This window comes from Raphanus sativus, unplaced genomic scaffold, assembly GCF_000801105.2.
Source record: "Raphanus sativus cultivar WK10039 unplaced genomic scaffold, ASM80110v3 Scaffold1374, whole genome shotgun sequence".
Lineage (NCBI taxonomy): Eukaryota > Viridiplantae > Streptophyta > Magnoliopsida > Brassicales > Brassicaceae > Raphanus > Raphanus sativus.
The window spans coordinates 1-22,674 of record NW_026616686.1 but is presented as its reverse complement, the minus strand read 5'-3'; the positions used below and the strand labels follow the sequence as shown (position 1 = coordinate 22,674).

General features: G+C 27.8%; 1 protein-coding gene and 1 long non-coding RNA gene across 2 annotated transcripts; one reads left to right on the top strand and one right to left on the bottom strand.

Annotated features, from left to right (window-relative positions):
• Window positions 1-72: 72 nt before the first annotated feature.
• Window positions 73-3,404, bottom strand: LOC130504137 (NAC domain-containing protein 21/22-like). The gene is made up of 2 exons (XM_056998729.1): window positions 2,878-3,404; window positions 73-820 (listed from the first exon to the last, which is right to left on the bottom strand). The coding sequence occupies exons 1-2, from the start codon at window positions 3,086-3,088 to the stop codon at window positions 492-494; spliced, it is 540 nt and encodes a 179-aa protein (XP_056854709.1). The 5' UTR covers window positions 3,089-3,404; the 3' UTR covers window positions 73-491.
• Window positions 3,405-21,055: 17,651 nt separating this feature from the next.
• On the top strand, window positions 21,056-22,649 carry LOC108837196 (uncharacterized). Its single transcript, XR_008941150.1, has 6 exons — window positions 21,056-21,182; window positions 21,296-21,432; window positions 21,574-21,672; window positions 21,784-21,852; window positions 22,002-22,091; window positions 22,202-22,649. It is a non-coding gene; the product is annotated as an uncharacterized LOC108837196 (long non-coding RNA).
• Window positions 22,650-22,674: the final 25 nt, after the last annotated feature.

Genomic DNA, 22,674 nt, shown 5'->3' with positions numbered 1-22,674 from the left:
TATAAATTAACATATACATATACATATATATATATATATATAGATAAATATTGCTAAAAATTAACATATATAATATAATAAGCTGATTCACTTACTTCCGGCCACATGCATCATACTCTATGTATAATATATGCATACATCATATGACCGGAACTTATAGATTAGTCTAGACTAATGTTCTTGAGGTACATAAATATTGTATTGGATTTGTGGAGTATAATAATTTTTTGAAAATTTGGGATTTTTAAGAAATTAAAAGGATTAAATGATACTTTTCTAGCGAGTTAAAATAGCATGATTTTCCACTCAAATAGAAAATTTAAAAACACTACTATCTCCTTGTTCAAATTAGTTTCATGAAAACCAAGACGCTGGTACAGTTATTGGTATCTATATCTATGGGACGACATCCAGGAATAGACACATGTCGTGAGTTAAGTTACGTTACAAATTATGCTTAATAAGACGTAATTATTGTGAAATGATCATTACTAATAATGGTTAGCAGTATGAAAGAGTGAAGAAATATTGTTGTTGGGGTAATAATCAAGTACCTTAGGTGGCATGTTTGGACACTCAAGACGGAACTCGTGCATGATCCAAGTAGTTTTGATCCCATTTGGTGCTCTGTTCCTGTAGAAGACCAGTGTTTTTCTCATCCCTACCAATTGGCTTGTTCGTGGATCCATCACCGTCCGATCCTTCCCTGTTGCTTTCCAGTACCCACTTACCGTCGCTCTGTTTGTACGATATCCAGTTGCATATTTTCTATCGCGAAAACTGAAGAAGTACCATTCTTTTGCATTCAGCTTTGCCACATCTTAAATTCCAAAACATACAATTTTTTTTAAATCATTAGTAAATTCTTACAAAGATGTGATATATATCACAGTATAAAAATCGACAACTTTGTAAGAAAAGTCTGCAAAAAAAAAGTCTGCATATGATATACTTGTACTAGGTCGAGACAAAAGATTGTCAGGTTATCACTAGATGTAAAAAGTATATTGCTGTTTCTTTTATTTTATTAACAAAATGCTTAAATGAATCTATTTATATCATTTGAAGAAAAAGATGAAAGAGTATTTTAAGTAATAAGAAACTTTCAAAAAATATTATTTAGCATTTTGATATTTTATTTGTATAACTATATAATCGTGATTGGAATTACAAAATCATATCTACAACAGGTGAAATAATGATATGTTCCCAACACATCCAAAATAACTGAGCATTATTAAAAACACAGAGAAAAATATTCGAACTTTGGTCTCTTGATAGTGAATATTTTTTAATCATTGGATCACAGTGAATTATTTGTTTGAATTGGAGTTATAGTCTCTCGGTTTTTGCTCAAAAAAAAGTCTCTCGGTTTATAAACAGATATGTGTCAAAGGTTTGTGTGATGATATAACTAATACTTGTGATGTAGACAAGACGGGGGATGTGAGACATGGAATTTAGTTCTGGAAAATATAATTATGATTTTGACTTCAACGGAGGAAATTATTGATCTCTCAAACATTCCTCCGATCAATTTCGCATTAATTTAATCCTCATAGAAGAAGATCAAGAAGATGCCTGACTACTTCAAAATATTCCTTTATTTTGCCTTAATTGAGAAGAAGAGTAATCAACAACCATATCCTAAACAGCATATATATATATATTCGTTATTTAATTATAATTTATATACTCCTAGTATATATTCGACTAACTACGTACATCAAGATCGTGCTGGTCATGAAAGTTATAAAGGTTTCTTGAGTCCTTAAGGTTGCTTGTGATATGTAGCAAAAAGGTCTACGTGTTTACACACAAAGCCTAAATTTTTGTTTATTCATGCATTTATTAGTGTTCTTTAATGCAACAAATTAACTAACTTTGAATTTTATACTTTTTACGTTTCTAAATAAATGTCACTTTGACATTTTTCATACAGATTAAGAAACCGAAAGAAATATATGTAAGTTGTTATTAATTATACATATCTGACCAATAATATTTTGAATAAATTATTTATAAAATCAATATAGTCCGCAATTAATTTTTCAAGTAAAATTAAGTATAATTTGTATTAGAATTATAAATTAACAATTTTTATATAACAAAAAAAATTTGAATAACACTTATGATTGAAAGAAATAAAATAATATATAATTTATCCTCTTTGAACAAAGTCCCAACAAGTGAAAACTACGAAGACAACCAACATTTTAACAAGTTAAGAGAAGAGAAAAAGAAGATGACAACAGAATTCTCGGTTCCCTTTTGAAAAGTTTTTTTTTTAATTTCTCAAGGTATCAAAAGTGAACCCACGAACAAAAGAAAATTACCATAAGTTTACAAATGCACACACAACATTTATATGGTTATTTATTTATTTATTTATTCAAAATAATTTCTGATTTACGAGAGCTTTATAACGACAGCTGTGGTTTTGTGTACTTCGCTGAGCCTCCAAATTTTATTTTATTTTCTTATAATCTAAGAAAAAATTGCTATTAATACAATTAGATCAATGATTAATTGATCAATCTACAAATCCGGAATTTATGTGAACATATCCTCCGTTTCTGTGTGTTTATTAAACATGTAGGTAGGATCTGACTAATACACAAGATTAAAACATCATTAAATTATTTAGACAAACGATGCAAAGAACAAAACCCGATTTTACGAATCTGTTATCTCTTTTATGTTCAATAAAAAAAAAGAATCTTTTCTGTAATGGAAATCTTAAAAAAATTTCACGAAGCCAGGAAGCGGAAAGAGCACATATGATATATATAAACAAATAAACTCATAACACACATAATTAACAAACACAAGTACATAAATATAGTTTAAAATCAGGAATATTGAATAATATATTACCAGGAAGCTGCCATGGCTCACAAATATGCAAGTCAATCTCCACAAGATCACTAGCACCCTTCAAGGCTTCATCAACGTCATCATCCTCAACATCACCGTGGTCAGATTTGGCCCTAATCTTGTTGCAAAGATAATGACAAACTAACTCTTCATCGCTTGGATGAAACCGAAACCCCGGTGGCAATTTGGACCCAATATCTTTCAACCCCATTATGTGAATAAATAAGTAACTTAATATGTATATATAAATGCAAAAGAAAAAAAGTCAACGGGAGAATAACACCAATAGTAAGCAGATGTTCAAAGAATAGCTTTAATAGAGGAGGAGGGGGGAGAGGGAAAGGGAGGGGGCGGGGGTGTATAGATACATATATAGGTTTAATTATGTATATATTTATAGATAGGGGGAATTAGCATATATGATATATGGAAATAGAATAATACATAACATGCATGTAGCAAAGGATGAAAGATGCCAAGTTAGAGTTTCATACATTATTGTAAGATTAAATGGGTCCATGCTTGTGTAGTATATGCAGTTAGTTATGGTGGGAAGTTTCTAGAAAAACCAAAGTTACAAGATATCTTAGTTGTGAGGTGTCTCATGGGACACTATTAGCCAATATTCTCTTTTGGTTTCATTGTAATCCACTTAGGGAAACAAGCCAAACTTTTCCCTTATTTCTTGTTCCAATAACCGTTTTCATATAGTAAATTTTACTTTTATGTAATTATTCGATAAAATCCTTATGCATATATCAATACGTTCACCCCCACCCCCTTCCTCCCCCCCCAAAAGAAAAAAAGAGATTACTTTTTTTTTTCATATGATTTTTGTACTAATATACTCCTCAGTAAAACTACATATATAGCCACAAGAGAGTTTCTATGTATCCGATAAGATTGTTGTATATAGATTAGTCTTAATTTTTATTTTTTAATATGTGATACCATATTTCAAGATAAGTATGAATTTCAACTCAGATATTTCATTCAAAAATAGAACCTCGGGTAGTCACAAGAAATTGTGTACACTTTATTTGTGGTAATTAGCGTAGCTAGTATTAATTAAGTATAAGTTTATTGTAATATATCAATTATTCTTGGCCATGGATTTGAGGGAAAATACAATTTATGCTTTAAGCGATTGTAAAGATATACAAACTTTTGTCATTATGATCACTATATATATAATCCTTAAGCCATACGGGCAAACTTTTTGTCAAACATTGTTTTCCTCCTGATTTGATATAAAATTAAAACGGAAAGGGGTTGGCCAAGCCATATGTAAAGTTGTAAACTGCCATGCAAGAGTATACATATATAACTCCTAATAAAAGGAAAGGTAGTTATGGAGTTGCACAAGAAAAAAAAGGAAAGGTAGTTATGGAATTTATTTTAAAATATTTTTTAAACTCCGTAGATGGTTGATTGATTCAGCTGAATTTGTTTTTCCTTAACTCTGATTTAACATATTACTCCATTCGTTTCAAAAAGATAGATATTTTAAACTTTTCACATAAATAAAAAAAATACATTATAATTTGATTATAAATATATTATTTTTTGTTAATAATAATTTTTCATAATTTTTAGCCAATAAAAATCCAATAAACACTATTATTTTCTTAAGTTTACAAATTTTCATTAAGTAATACATTAAAAAGGTAAAAATGTACTTCTTAAAACAATTTTTTTTTCTAGAATATAATTTTTTCTGAAACGGAGGAAGGAGTTTTAGATATACTGCCTCTGTTTTAGAAAAATGCATGTTTTAGGAAAAAAATTATTTCAAAAGAATATATTTTTATACTTTTAATATACTTTTTGTCAATTAATAATGAAAAATTATGCGTTTCAAAAATATTAATTATACTTCTTGAAATCTTATTGGTTTAAAAATGTAGGAAATATAAAATTACAAAAAATATATATTAATAACTAAGTTTTACTGTATTTTCTTAATAAATGTGAAAATCTTAAAATATATATTATTTTGAAACAGATGGAATATTATTTTATGTTTTGCTGGTGTTTTAGTCTGCTTTATTGCCTATTTTCGGGTCTGTTGATTCTTTTTTTTCCACTGTTCGGTTGGTTCCTTATTAGGCAAAGGACTATCATTTCTCATATTGAAAGTTATAAGAACTACTGGTTAAGAAATTTGGCTACAAATTTAAGACATAAAAATTAATTAAATAAAACATTGACATAATTTTTATGACAAAATAATTTGTGACCAACGGTTCCAAGTAATCCGTACTCCCTAGTAAATCTTTAATTCTTATTGGAATTTAGATACAATTTTTTTGATAACCAAGTTGGATACAATTTTGGAAGGAATGTATTAGTCTACCAATCTGTGCATATTCCTAGCTTTAAAAAGAAAATAAAGTCATTGCTGGAATTGACCACAGCTTCCGCCATGCACACCCAGTTATGTTGATTAGAGACAAAGCTTCACCTTCCACAAGTTTGAGAGTGTGGTGGAGAGGGATGATCACGTTGTTGCACGTATAATTAAGCAGGAATTGATCTTGGATCTAGAGATATTTTGAGCCGAAACTTCATAGATTTAATATTGTTTATTATATTTATGTATAAAGTAGTGTTTACAATTAAGTTTACACTAGAAAATATGATTTAAAGCATATTAATGGATCAATTTTACTATAGTTTTTTTTAAACTATTCATTTTAACATTAGTCAGAAGGTATTTCAAACTCGAATCAGATAGTATTGTACATTTTCGGACTAAGTCTACTCAGTAAATACGTTTTTCTCGAAATCGACCGGATCAGCGATAATTTTTTTTTTAAAAATTAAAAAAATTAAGAGTGCAGTTCCAGTCAATTTTACTATAATTTTCGGTGGAGAGTTTTACTATATGTACCCATATATGTATATACAGTATAATTTAATATATAACTTTTGAAGGTGGAAACAATTGATGGCCCGATGGGAGTAAAGGGTCCACTAATGATGAACATGAAACCGAAGACACACTGAAATTTGAATCACTCATTTGCTGATGTTTCAGAAAAATCTTGGATTTATCTCGGACACCCTCGCAATAATTGAGGTGGTGACAAAACCCAGTTTTGTCGTCATGTTTTATATGTTTCTCATAATTATTGGGAAGCTGTATATACATAAATACACACACTAACACACCGAAAGACGGCACCACCATTTCTTTTTCCTTTCTTTCTGATCGATCAATTTACTGTAACACCTCAGAGAATAAACACATCTGAACTCTAAAGGTACAAGGCATCCTTTGAAAGGCAATTTATAGGGTGAAAGATGAACCACAAATAATAAGAGGTAAAAGATATTGAAAAATATGACTGGAATTGCACTCTTAATTTTTTTTTTTGATAAACTTTATCGGCTAATTCAATCGGCCTCGAGAAAAAACGCACTTACTGCTACAGAATGGACTTAGTCCGAAAGTTACCATATTGTCTGATCCGAGTTTGAAATATTTTCCGATTGGTGCCAAAAGATGGACCGTTAATCTGTTATGGTACACCACATAAATTACTTGGACCGAAATCCAAACTCAGACTGATCAAATATTGATACTTTAGTTCGGGAATCAAATCTAAAACTAATGTGAATATACAAATACACCAAAGTTCCAAAAGATTGCCACTATGCCTACTTGGTTCACTTTTAACTTTAGGTGGCTCGTCATATGAGACGGGTATTGGGAATCCCAAATCTACCAAGCTCCGGCGCACATATAAACCGAGTCTATTCCCATTAAACAGCGGCCGTTCTTGGACTTGCATGCTATCCTCTCCTTAGTTTTTTCTTTTCTACTAGTTTAAGAATCTTAATTACAAAAAATAGTTTCCTAATGGAGCTAACCACATGGTGGTGGGTTAGTGGTCTTGAGGGAGTTACGATCTCAATACGGACCCAGCTTCGAAATCCTATGTGGCTACCCGGACTAGCGTTAAATCGCAAGAATACGTGAAGTGTATTGGGCCTCGTGGGTTTAGTCGGTTGATTTTGGTCGCCGGATCTCCACAGTTATAAAAAAAAACCTATTAATGAGCTGGAAATTTTAATAATTATGTACATGGTGGCTCCTATATCACTGTCTCTAAAATAGCTGTATATATGTTTTAGAACTTGTGGCAAAGATAATAGTTCTTGTGAGACTAAAAACATTCTGAGATGATTTTGAAGTAAACGTCCAAGATATCACATTTAATAAAATTTAAATAATAAAGTTTCAACATAGTAAACTCGGTAAACAAAAATAGATTCACTCAATCAGATTAAGTAAACAGTTTTTTTTTTAATCTACGATTAAACTCTGGTCATGAAGTGGTTGATTATCGACATATCCCTGAGTCAGATTATGAAATTTGATTTCTTTTTTTTACTACCTCAAGGTAATATTTTAGTGTATCATATCAATCTATTTTAAAATGCAAACCCTTTATTAGAGGGACCCGAATGCGGCGGGAAAATTGGTGAGCCATCTCTAAGGTTACACGTCCTTCCATGACTTGTACTATAAGAAACAAAGTTAGTCGCCCAATTTTCTTTTTATTTTTAATTATGATGAAGTTTCGGGTCTTATAGATTCTTATTTTTCATAGATTCAATATCAACTTTTAAAAATTCTAATACAATTTTTTGTTGGTACCAAAATAGTTTGAATCTAAACTACAAAGAGGGCAATCCTTTTACACTATCACTAAACTATATCAACACCACCTTGGTTAGTCGGCCAATGTTTCATATGAAATTTCCATACAATAATCACTAAAACAGTTGCCTAGACGGGACAAATAAATTAAAGTACATTGGTGAGTTAATCTGTTACTGAAAGGATTCGATTTAACATCTGTTTCGAGTAAAGTTTTCTTTTAATTGTTCGCGTGTAGTAATAAAAGGTCATTAGAATGTACTCTCGATATAATTCAGGAAATAGATATTTTACAAACAAAAAGATTAATGCAAATTTAAGAAAAGTTCTCGTATAAGTATCAACGAAAATATTACAGTTGAATACTAAATTGTAAACAAAGCTACTGATTGACCTTAGTGCACGGTTAATCGGAAACATAGATTAATACCATGATACTATCCTTAACTAGTAACTGTCACATTGCACATTCTCATCGAAACGTAATGTCGCGTAATTATTCTTTATTTAGTTTAAGAATCTTAATTACAAAAAAATAGTTTCCTAATTTTTGTTTTCTCCTCCGATGGAATAGTTACCTAACATTAGGGCAAACCAAAATATTAAGTTTTCGTTTTGACAACTCCGTCCATTCAACATCGGATTTTCATATCATGTTTTCTTGTAGAATTGACGTATAACATCTTAACGACTGAATTTGTGTAGCCAAAGTTGACCACAGTTTAGAAGTATAGTGTGTTATCAATAAGAACCTATAATAAGAACCTATGATATATATAAAAAAAGAACCTATGATATATATGTCTGGTTAACTAAACAACAAAAATCATAGTTATTACTCAATGAAGACAAGTTTAGCGAGTTCTTGAACGTAAAATATTGCAATAGATTCTCTCTCTCGAAAGAAAACATTGCAATAGATTTGAAGCTTCTAGACTCGCACGTTTCGGTTTTAATTTCTACATATTTGCAAGATATATTGACTGACTACAAATTAGTTGAAATTACTAGCTATACTTATTTTTCGTATTTTGTTTTGATTGGCACGTTTATGGAAAATCTTTCATAGTAATTCACTTAACATGAATTATTTAGGTTAAACACGCTAACTTAATGTTAACATGCTTCAGATTAATAAGATATGTAGAAACCAAGCTCACAAATGATGTGTACAAATACTGAAATATACACACATATATACATGTATTATCTCGTTTCCAAACATGTATTATTAAATTAAAGTGATGAAAATAAGGGTATCTCGAGGGGAAGATAGTTTATAACTTTATATATTGCCAAGTAAGAAGGTTTATATGCGTTTGGTTGGAGAAAGAGTGACGGATTTAGCATTCTTTGTCGTGATCTAATTATTCGTCTTTCGTATTCCTTAGCAGCCTTCTACGTCATATATATTATTATTGTCAAAACCCCATTTTTTTTGTCTTATTCACTATTCCGTATTAATTATTGTATAAAATTTTGGATTTTCTCCATTAACTAATCACAACTTACAAAAATATATTGCTAAAGCTTGTCCTGTTTTCTTTCTACTTTAAAAATGCGACATAATCGCTTAAGTAGGAAAATGTATTATTAAATATTATTGACATATCTATGATTCTGGATAAACCAGTTGTGTGATAGGAGTTGATTGAGTACATAATATGATTTGTGTTTAATTGATAATATGGGTTTTGAGATGCAATGGGTAACACCTAATAAGTTCTAACTAGTAGGCAAAATCATTGTGCCAATTAATGTAATTTCTTTTAATTTTTTTTTTTTTGATAAAATTTCTTTTAAAAAGTTGAATGAAAAAGACACGGTTATGCCATAAACGCTTGGTAAGAAAAAAAAAAGCAAACCACATAATATTCATTAGATTAGTGTACATTTTAAATGCTCGCATAAGAAAGAAATGTACATTTCCTTTTTAAGAAAATTAAGTACATGCAAGTGTCAAAGAATACATAAACAATATTAATGTCGTAGTAATAAATATAATTAGCATGTATGCTAACCTTGATCGCTCATTTTTAAACGCAGAATAAGAATCCACAGTAGATATAGGCTTATAAATTAATGCACATGGCATGCCATTACTATTTCTGCAGACCAAATCCTAATATCATTATGATTCATTGGTGATAGTTGATACCGACTCTTGTTAGACTTTTTATGTATTTGATTTCTATGTATTTTTTTTTAATTAATCAATTCATCATCTGCCTTGATTTCTATGTATACTAGCATCTAAAAATAATCTATTGGATATATCCTTTATATTTTCTGTTATGCCTTTAATTTTAATCAATCATTTGCAAAAATAACAATATTAGTAAAGTATATATATATGAGTTTGTATTATGTATATCAGATCATTTATGAGGCATGGTGCAAGATAAGCTATTGTTTCACACACATTCAATCATGGCATATATGATCATATTCTCAAACATATAAACAATGTAAACTATTTGATGCAGATAAATATTTGGAATATTTCCATTTATCTTATTATTTATTTTATAAATTATTTGATAATTATTTTAATGTTTTAGGGTTTTATGGTTTTTTTATATATATAGTTTTTAGACTCTATCGTTGTATTTAGATTATAATTTGATTAATAAAAGGAGTTTTTCAGAAGAGGTATTTTCAAACCTTAAAGAGGTTTTTATAAACCATTGTGAAGAGTATTCACAAACCCTAAGAGCTTTTAATTAAGCACTGTGAAGAGTATTCACAAATCCTAGTTTTCGTGTATTCTTAGAATCAACGGATTTAGTTCTATCCCTAGAAGCTTCCGCTACATCAGTTGGTATCACAGCCAAACGGTTCTACTATCTTGGTTCACAGATGAGTCTACAACAACAAATAGCTCAAGCTCGAGATTTGCAATTGGATGATGATGAAGATGACGAGAGTCTTATCGAAGATAATATCAGTATTGTTGATTTTTTTTTTAAAGATGGATCCTTTGAAAATCGGAGCTGTGCAAAAATAGGGCGAAATCGAATTGATGAAGATTTTGTGAAGAATCTTGATAATCTGATGCGTGCAACATTTGTGCAAAAACGGATTTACAAAGATTCAAGTTACAAACAGATCCGTGCAAAACATGATATTGAAGATTCGAGGAAGAGTTTTTATTGGAAAACGTTTTGGATTCGAAGACTACGATCAAGATTCGAGGACGAATCTTCTCCAACCCGGAGAGAATGATGCAGATAAATATTTGGAATATTTTCATTTATCTTATTATTTATTTTATAAATTATTTGATAATTATCTTAATGTTTTAGGATTTTATGGTTTTCTTATATATAGTCTTTTAGACTCTATGGTTGTATTCAGATTATGATTTGATTAATAAAAGGAATTTTCCAGAAGAGATTTGATAAACCACTGAGAAGAGTATTCTCAAACCCTAAAGATGTTTTTATAAACCACTGTGAAGAGTATTCACAATCCTTAAGAACTTTTAATTAAGCACTGTGAAGAGTATTCACAAACTCTAGATTCGTGTATTCTTGAAATAAACGGATTTAGTTTTATCCCTAGAAGCTTCCGTTACATCACTATTTATGTGGTACGAGATATCCGCATTTTTGAAAACCATTTTAAAAAAAAGATATCTGCATTTATGACTTATGAGATATGACACGAAAAGATACATGCATGCAGTAGAATCCACATCTACGAAACGATCACGAACATATAATTCATTTCGTTTCTAAATGCTACATATTTTAAAGTTTTACATATATTAATAAAATTAAAGTTCATTTATATATGTATAATTTTTCGTGATTATTTTTCACATAATTTTAAGTCAATAAAAACTTAATAAGTGTAATTAAGTTTTAAAAGTTTGCAATAAATTAATAAAATATGTATATTAAAAATATATAAAATAGATCTTTTTAAAATATTTTTTGTCTAAAAAAGATATAACTTTATAAAACGGATGAAGTATCAAACATGAACATTTTTCTTCGACTTATCAAAAGAAAAAGTAACCTTTCTTCGATTTAAGACCACGCGTAATGATATACTATAATAAAGAACAAAATTCAATTTTAAGACGATGGATGCCTAAGATATACTCCCTCCGTCCCACTTTAATTGGTGTTTTAGGATTTTTATTTTGTTCCATTTTAAGTGATGTTCTCATTAATCTAGATAGAATTTAATATGATTTGAATTTTATGACCAATTATAAAATACTGTACTTTTTTATTATTGGTTAAACTAGTTTTATTTAATGTATTTTTATGTTACCAAGATAAACTACATAAAAATATGTATTTTCTTAATCTATATGCAATAACCTAAAACATCACATAAAATGGGACATATGAAGTATATCAAAAACCGACGAATAATATAAATTAACTCATATTGTGAAAGTCAATATTTATTTGTATCCAAGTGAAAGAATAGCTAATAATCCGATACTCGTTGGATTCTGTTTTGACTTTATTATCACTGGATACTATTTTCAGTATCTATACTATTAAAACAAGAACATTTTTAAAAAATTTACTTAAACAAAGTTGTTGGACCTATTTACTAGAAGTTTAATATTTACTTAATCAATATTAATAAAATATAACCTCTCCTAATATTTACTCCTAAAATTTAGGTAGCTAACAAACTAATTTTGTGTTCGGTCAAATTAATTATAAATTTTGTCCCTGTTAATTAATTAACACGCCATATTCCATATATATTGTTCAATCATGCATAATTTTTTAATCTAACTATAAAATATTTTAAATACTTTTAATAGTATAGATATTATTACTCCTCTTGTGATATACTTCTCCTATAAATATTTTAAATTGTTTTTTATAAATATTATTTATAATAAAACATTTATTTAAGAAAATTTTAAAACCATTAAAAATCATATAAATCTATACTACTAAATTAATTAAAAATATGTCTAATAAATCTTAAATCTCATCAACTCAATAAATATAACTCTTATAAAATACACACAAAATATCTGAAAACTCAAAAATACCTGAAAACCTAAACAAATACACAAAAGATATTCAATTACCAACCCCTCCAAAATTTTATTTGAAATCTGACTGAGAAACCAAAAACACACTCAAACTTTTACCCAAATACCCAAAATATATTTTTAAAATTTGAAATTTTATTCATAACTTGAAACTATAGCTAAAACCAAATCCAAAAGTTCAAAAATATTCGTAATAAACAAATATTCAAAATATCCAAATGCACCTAATATACTCAGAATATTTTAGATATTTTAGCCATTCAAATAGAACCCAGACTCGAACTAAGACATGCAGATCCAAAAAATACCCAATAGGTATTTTACCCTGGACTCGAATCCGAATCAAACCAGTATTTTAAGTCAATTTTGGTTTGGGTTATTGGATCCGGATAATATGCTAAGCCTAAAAATAGTTATATAAGAATGTACGTACCAAAACTTTAAATAAAACAATTCATAAATTATATAGTTTTAAACATATTCGCTTCTGAAATACAATATGACTTTTATGATATTTAGAAATTTCAAAATATTTATTTAGTAAATTTTTTTAATTATATTTAAAAAAAACCCGCGCTTTCGAAGCGCGGATCAAAATCTAGTTACTTTAATTAAAATAACACTCTTTTGTTAGGTTTTAATTCTTCCAATTACATCAACATCGACCTTAACAAGCACATATTTAAGAAGTATTACGAGGTAATATTTGTGTTACCATCTAAAATGGTACTAGTTCATCGAATCTAAGTTATCTAACAGTGCTAAAATAAATATAGGAAAGTTCATTGTATCTCGAAAGTGTATATATAGAAACATTCATTGTCCTGAAGAATGTTTAATATATACATATATCATATGTTATTATTATAATAGTTTTGATTGTGATCAAGAACTAATTAACACTTGACAAACGTTATATACTGGCACACTATGCTAAAATTTGAAAATAATTTCCTTAATAAATGCCAAGGGTATAATCTTAATACAAGCGGGGAAAAGATTTTGTCCGGTCTTATTTTTGTCATTTATGAAAATAAATTCTTGATTGGAACATAATCTCTAATCATTGTTAGGAAAAAAGAACGACGACAGAAACATAAAGGAGAATGTTACAGTATTAGTTTTACATACAATTTTGTTGTTTGTCAATAAGTCCAAATTTCCAAAACATTAACGATTGTTTTTTCGATTTGTTAAAACGAGGAGATAATTTCTAATACTAATCCTCGTTTTCTATATGGATCTAGGAATATATATTTGATCAAAAAAAACTATGGGATATAAATTTTGACAATGTTTTAAAAATTGGTTTAGATGACGCTTATGCACATGGCAAAACGGTAAACATATTTAAAAGAAATGATTTTTAACGAATTTTTTAAATGAGTCTAGGCATTTAAAAATCTTTCTAAATGTCTATTTAATTGATAATCTCCTATAAAATGTCTAACTATCTCCTAACGATTTTTAAACATTAGCTTTTTGATTAGGTAGTTGACTAGTCTATAACTAAGATAAGCCAACTTTTTTTTGTCACGGACTAAGATAAGCCAACTTATGTAAGCAAGTTTCTATATTTGCATTTGAAACGCACAGTAAAGATTATAAAGACCATCGTCCATAAGAGCATATCAGTGATGTGTTTTTGAGATAGGTTTTCAAAGAAGAAATCCAATAAAAATAAAATAAAAAGGAGGGGGGTGGGAGTGGGAGGGAGAGCGTCACAAAGTCAGAATGTTATTTGGTAAATAAAATTTGAAACAATATTTGAGAGATGGTCTTTCCACTTAACCTGTGGTCTTTTTTGTAATTGTCATCGGTTATCGTTTTGCAGAATCACAAAATGATATAAATCATTTCAAACCGTTCCAAATTACTAATCAAAAGTTAGCTCCGCTAACATTTACGGTTGCGGTTGGATAAATAATATATAAATATTTTTAAAAAATTAAATAGAAATATTATAAATAAAAATTTATATCTTAATTTAAATTCACAAATATCATAATTTATTTTATAAAAACTTTAAACTAAGAATATTCATTATACGTTTAAAAAATTAATATATATACATATATATATACACATTTATAAACAAAACAAAATATTCTTAAACAAATTAAATATCAATCTTCAATTTTTTTATTGAAACTATAACTTTCATTTAAATTAAAAGAAAATAAATAAATAAGCACAATATTATTATTAATTAGATTATGTTAATAAGTATTATATTTTATCACAATATTATATTTTTATATTTTGTAATTTTATGATTTGTGATGAAAAAATAGTGTTATAATGTATTAATATTGGTAATGTATTACCAAGCTACTGTAGTATTTCATAATCAATCAGTCACAAATATTCAGTAAACACACAAATGTTTAACCGTTGTACCAATTTTACCAATCGTTTAATAATACTAGAATTTCAACCATCTATATCTGCAAATTCTTACAACCGCATTTGTAACTGATGCGTTTCTACCAGTCATGTATTTATTTTTAGTGGGCAGCTGCAGTTTTGATACTTAAAACTAATCATTAAATAGAAATATATGTAAATATTAATAAAAAAAAACTTTGTGAAACTGAGTCCGAGAGATTTATCATTGATGTTGCCCTAATGTTTGTTTAGGACCTAAAACTATCTGTGGAATTTCTGACTCTTCCGACCAGTCAATAGTAATTTATTGGATTGGGCATTAGTATGCCTTCACTAGAAAAACACATCGATGTTTCACACGGTCCGTGAGGTGGCATTACGTGTTGCCGCGTTTTATGTTTTCTTTTTTCTTTTACATCAAGAGGCACGTTTTATATTTTACAAAGGACTATCCTCTAATATATATTCTGATTATTTTCATAAACAAGATTGAATCCCACCCATATATTACTTTCTCTTTTATAATAAGTATCATTTAAGATTTTTGTATACAAATTAAGAAAAATACTAAGTTTCCTATTTTACCTCTATTTAATATATTGTGTTGTTAATTAATGAGATGAAAATAAAGGTAAAAATTGGAAAAATTGTTTAATTTATGCATTAAAAACAAACAACACTTGTAATAAAACAAATTCTAAACGCTAGATTGATACTTAATATGAATCAGAAGGAGTATTATATTATTAGTTTGTATAATTCAAAAATTCTAGATATTTATTTCTTGTCAGTTTGTAAAATTAGTTGCATTCAATAAACTTGATTGATATTTAATGTGTGACGGACAACAGTGATCTAGAATTTTCAAATTACAAGAAATTTTTTTCCATAGTTGTCGGAAAAACTTTAGTTGGAAATTTAACATTTTGACGATTTTTCTTTTCGATACGAGACGATTTTTTGGGAATTAATGTTTATTTCTGATAAAATTTTGACGAATAAAATGTTGACGGTTTTTTCTAGGATCCATCTGTTTTCTGCAGTATATACATTTAAATTTTAATTATGTTTAGTTTAACAATTACACTTACACATAATGGCTATTGACGGTTTTTATTTACAAAGAAATATCATTGTAGAAGTAAAGTCTTTAAAATAAAATTATGACCAGTTTTTATCTTCTTAACACGCAGGTTTATCTAAAAATGATTCAGTAAAATAATTTCTAATTAGGAAATGAAAATGATATACCTTTTTGATTAATTTGGAATGTCCTTGATCTACAAAAAAAATCCAATCTAAAAGCACTCAGAGCATTCCTAATGGATTGTTTTTTTCCAAAAATATCTTAATAGAAATTTTCGGTTGAATTTCCTATAATTTTTAAAAACCTGTAATTAAATACTAATATTTATATATATACACATATATATTAAGATACTTTTGGAGAGAATCCTCCATTAGAGATATTCTTATATTGTGGTGTTCTCACCATTAAACAAAACAAAGTAACAAAAAAAGTGAAGAAATATAATACAATGGTGTTCTTGAAGTGAAGAAATATAATACAATGGTGTTCTTGATGGGGGCGAACGCAGGTGGGGCCAGGGTGTGACATATGCCCCACCCTAATTTTTTTTTTGAAATTTTTGTTCACAAATTATGTAAATATCATTTTTTATATTCTTTTATTTATAAATCCTTGAATTAAAACTTTCTAATACTATGCGCCCCATTGGTTGGAAAATTGTCATCACTGTTAGTTTTAAATTCATTAATTTCCCCACGTTTCTAAAGTTTAAACTTTAAACCACAAACTGGTTTTGTTTTCAGGTTTTTAACACATTTTTTGGGTAAAAGATTCTTGTACACATTTTATTATATTTAGTAACTTTTCTATAAAACAAGTTTTCATTTTTCTTTCGTTCTCTCCTACCTAATATAATTTTTTTCTTTTCTTCATTTTCTTTTATTTTTTTAAAAAGTTACTTTATTTAAGTTTTGCTTTAAATACTACTTTTGTCAAGTATTATTTTCCAATATTTAAATTAAAAAAATAACTAAAATGAAAAAAAAATCATAATAAAGTTATATAATTTTTTTTTGTGATATTACTTAAAAATATTAAACATTATAAAAATGTTTTTATTTGACTCATTTTAAAATAATTATAATATTTAAAAGAGTAAAGTAGTTTAAAAAATATAATATACCATATAAATTTTTATTGAATAATTTAATTAATAATTATTATATTTATATATATATATATATATAGAAAACTTTAGGATTCAAATATCTAATGTTCCCGATATTTTTTTATAATAAAAAAATAAACAGTGTCTCATGTTAAATGATTTTCTGAATCCACCTCTGATCTTTGAAGAAGAGATTTGAGAAAATCTTTGAAAGCTTTCAATAACACTAGTCAACTCTTAATTAATCTAACTTTTATTTCAAAATTAAAACTAAAATTTCAACTATATTGATTATAATACTAAATTTTCATTTGTTTGAGAGTTCTAGAATTGTTCTCATGAATAATGATGCTCTAATCTCATAATGAGAACTGGATCCCACGAATATAACACCCTTGCTATCTGGATATGTGACGACTAACGAGTCATGAGACAATGCTTAATCTAATACTCTCCAACATATGTCGATTTCGCACATTATTAGTTACAAATAAATAAAATACTTGAAAATCAAAGAAGATAATACAGATGAAATTTGTCTAATTGACACCAAAAGATTCAGAATGATATAACTTAGTAACGTGGGAAATTGTTATCTACAAGTTATAGCATCTTATATTCTCGATTGTGATTGGCATATATATCAATCAAATCTCATATGCAGTAAACCCTATACTTATTTATTTTCCTAGCAGTTTACGTAATACATATACAAGAAGACAGTGTGATTAAAGAAAAAGGAACAAAAAGATGAAAACAACATAAATGTTTGTGTATTACCAAGTATTCATGATTGACGTATTTTAGGTAGTTTTGTATCCTTTATATATTTTTTTTGCTAAAAATATATACTTTTTTTTTCAAATATTGTATCCTTTATATTTACTAGAATTTATTAATAATTGTTGACATGCTCCTTTACGGTCAGGATGTTTGAGTACATTTTATTGTTATATATTTTAAAATCTTTTAATACTTGTAGACATGCTTCAACCCGTTAATATAAAATGTTTGTGTGTTTCTTGTTTTATAAATTTGATCTCTGCGATAATCTTCGTAGCAAAAAATTTAACTTGGAAACATTTTTATGTAAGAAATTAAACACATTTTGGTCAAAAAAAAAAAATTAAACACATGTATAGGAAATACACTCACAAAAACTGAGGGAGGGGGAATAAATAGTGAAATTGGGTGTATAATTAATATATAAAAATTTATATATATATATATATATATATATATATATATCATTTAATTTTATTATTTTAACTTTAAATCATTTCTTTTTCTTAATATAAGTCATTTCAAAACGTATATACATATACGTATAACTGTTTCATTGCTTTTTGGCATAATACTTCAAAAGAAAAAAAAACTTAATTTCATTGTCAGAATAAAGTGAGACATCATATATTTTATGGATCACCAAATGGTATCTACTTTTCCTCTAAAAAGAAAACCTATCAGATACACATTAACACGAATAGCTAGATAATATAAATGTAGTTTTCTAAATACATTACTTGACTATACATTTTTAAATTAGTTACAACATTTGACTACACGTTCAGTGAACTGGAATTTAACAACATTAACCTTGTCTCGATATAGGTTTATTAAAGATCTGGTTCAGCAAGAAGGATCAATATTATTCCGTCAAACAGCAACAATTCAATATATAGTAGCAGTCAGTGCAACGTTAATAACAAACATTTTTTTTTGATAACAGTAAGGATCCCAAAGACTTTCTAGATCCAACGATTAATCCGACGAGGCTCACGGATACTCTGCGTATTTCCACAAACAAAATTAACTGACAATGGATACCTTTCGCAAACTTTTCTCATGGATACGATATTATCTCCAACGAACCAGTTAATCTGAGTTTCGTTTCAAATTCTCTGATGGTATATGTTTTCAGAAAAAAATTAGTAACAACAATGTGAGTTATTCATAATTTAAGATGACCTCTACCCCATGAAAAGGAAGAACCAGTGTATGAAAAAATGCTGAAACTTTTTCCCTTTTGACATTTAGGGGGTTTCTGTAGTTTCCACTGCAGCCAGGTGTTACATCTTTAACAATAATATATATATACATTTCTCCAATTCTTACTTTATTGATCTTTTCAAAAAAAATGCATAAAAATTGTTTGTATATGTCAATTATTTATAGATTAGTGATGATTATCATATAATCAACACACATGCAACTTGGAATGCTTCTAGTCCCGACATGTGTTTGTAATCAGAGTAAGTTTCACTTCATATGTTTGGATACAATATATTGGCCAAAAAAACAATAGATCCGTATTACCATTTAGTTTAAAGATTCGTTTATACAGGGAAACAAGAGTTTAGAGATCTTTAGGCCAGTAAAAAAAGCAAGAGTTCAGACTTTAGAGAATTTTTTTTCTTATCGAAGCTATAAAGAGCATTATCTATATAACATGGATATAAAGTATATATAAATTAAAAGAGAGAGATGCAGAGAGGGGAAACAGTACTGTTGATAAAAGAGGGGCAGTTTGATTGGGGGAGGTTAAAGAAGCGTGTGACCGAGAACTTTGAGCTTATCAATACTATTAAAGTTGAAGTATGTCCCATTGATATTAGTTGGATCTATTTTTTTTTAAAAGACAACAAGAAATATATGCTCATGCGTATGTATATAAACGTCATCTAATTATGTTATGCAACTGCCATGCTAAATATAACTGCTACTCCCCCTATCGTTCCTATATTTAAGGAGTATGAAGATAACAACTCTTTTAAATAACACTGCATATAATTGTAAAGCACTTTCACAACCACTAATGTCCTATTTTAAAACACTACGACTATTACAACTCCTATTTTTCACAAAAACCAAATATATCTACTAATTTCAGTTTCGAATAAATACTGCACATAAACAACTTCCACAACTGATTAAATTCCTATTATAAAGGGTTACTAGATTTTGACCCGCGCTTTCAAAGCGCGGGTTTAGTTTCCGTTAAAATTCTGTTTTAAATTGATTTTAAATTGAAAATATTATCTGATGCATATTTTCATTTTGTGTTTTCTTATAAATATTCAAAGTTTTTTATTTTTTTTATCGTGTTTCATTTTAAATGAGTATTTATGTTTAGAAAATTAAACTTTATTTTTTAATAAATTAAGTTGGTATAACTCTGATGAAATTTTGCCATGTGGTTAATTTTTTAAATAAAAATTATATACTTTTAATAAAGAATATTACATTTCAATGAAAAAATCAAAATTTTATATGAATGCTTAAATTATATTAAAAAGAAAAAATATAATAATTAAGTGTTTAATTTTTTTTTCACTACAAAAAAATATTAAAAAGGTTAAAAATAAATTATTTGAACTTGGATTCAGTGGCAAAAAAAAAAGATTCTTCAGTAATCAAGGTAATAATATATATATAGAAATCTTCGATTATATATGAAGTTTAAGATTATTTTATTAATAAAGGTAAATAAAATTTAGTCAATCTGTAAACCACAATCTACTACAATGATAGAAATGTTTAGAAAATTATTTTATTTACATATTTAGTTATATAGGGTATAAATAATATAGCAAAAAATAACATATAATTACTATGATACAGAATAAAATTTATATTTAAAAATAATATTTTTAATGTTTATATTATGAAAAAGTTATAATTTTGATATAGTATATTTTAAAATTCTATTTTAATATGCTGGAGAGAATTAAAATGGCCACAGTAATGTTTGATTTTAATGTCAAATTCAAATGGATCGAGTTGGGCCTCATTATAGAATCGAAACAGAAAATAAAGAAAACAATATTTGTGATAACCTTAATAGGCCCAACTCGTTTACGTTAAAAATGCCTTTTGTTGTTTTCTACCGACAAAATGAGATATTTTGTTAGACTTTCAGACATAAGAAGATTCCAAAAAAAAAAAAGACAAACTCCTCTCGGCGATTGTTCAAACGAATGGGTTCTTCCTCGATTCCAAACTGCATGATCTCCAGGTAAAAAATTTAGAGGTTTATGTTTGTTCATCATTATAGATAGTCGATTGGAAGTATTTCTTACAAAATGTTTATTTGGTTTTTGATTTTGAAATGCATGTTGTGTCCGATAGCATAAACGGAATAGATCCGACTAAATCGTGGACGATCTAAGACTTTCAAAGGAAGATCTTGGTTACCTCGTTCGATTTGACCAAAAACGATGAAGATCGACGAACTCCCACAAAAGATCTTCATCAGATCCGTAAGGGTAAATTCAAAATCAAGTTTTTATATTATTTTTTTGCTTCTTCTTTTTCTTCCATTCACTAATGATTATGTTTAAAATTTTAATGGAAGACTAACTAAAATTTCGTCAATCATGTTTTTTTTGGTTCTCTTTTGCATATAGGATTGTATTACCTATATTAATATTGCTGTGTGATGAAGACGTGGCTAAGACTATATTCTTCACAGGAATTATTACAACATGGACAACACAATTTGAAAGGTACGGATTACAAATATTAACACATTTGTTAAAACAATTAAAAAAATTACAAATATAAACGGGAGTTAACAATACTGGTTAATATTCTATCTGTTTTAATTTGTTTTGAAGTTAGTAAATGGGAGTCCACTAACATGGATACAAAGGATAAAAACTTACCATTAAGCAATAAAGTCTGAGGTAAAAACTGCTCTCCGTGGTTTTGTTAATTATTATTAACCATTATTTGATATAGAATATTCTGTATTGTCTATTATTCATATTTTAGGATTATTTTAATTCAACATTAATAAATTTTATCTTACTTTTGTATCTTGCCATACTGGTAGAAGCTACATCTGGATATTGCGAAACTGCGCAAAATCTTTGGGGAGATATATATGACATTGGAGACCTCGAGCTAGTAAAACTACTATGAGGTACTCTTGTTACATCCTTTATGAGCCCTGTCAAAAATAGATTGTTTTGACAATGTCTGTGTTTAAATGTATGTTTTGTTAAAATGGGTGATTTGTTTCTTTCTTTTCAGACACAACGTACTTTCAGAGAAAATTCAGATTCCAAATACAACAATCATAGAGATGTCATACTTCATTGGACAACAACATGATCTTAAAGTCAAAGATAAGTTACTTCCTCCAAATATTTTTTCCTTTTACATTTATATGTAAGTGTAATTTCCATATAAATATAACATGATTAGTTATAGATTTAATCACATGTGTTTTTTTAGGAGGTTAAAATTGTATAAATTAGATTGCAAACTGAAACTGGTACTGATGATAAAAACATGATATATTTTTTTGGTTTGTTGATTGAAGTATGGTGTTTTTTTATGTCTACGATTTTGTTAAAAGGGTTAATTTTTTCTTTCTTTTCAGGAATAATGTACTCTCGGAGAAGATGTTATATTCCAAATACGTCTATGGACAACAACATGATTTTAAAATCAAAGATAAGTTAGTTCCTCCTAATTTTTCTTCTTTTACATTTATATGAAAG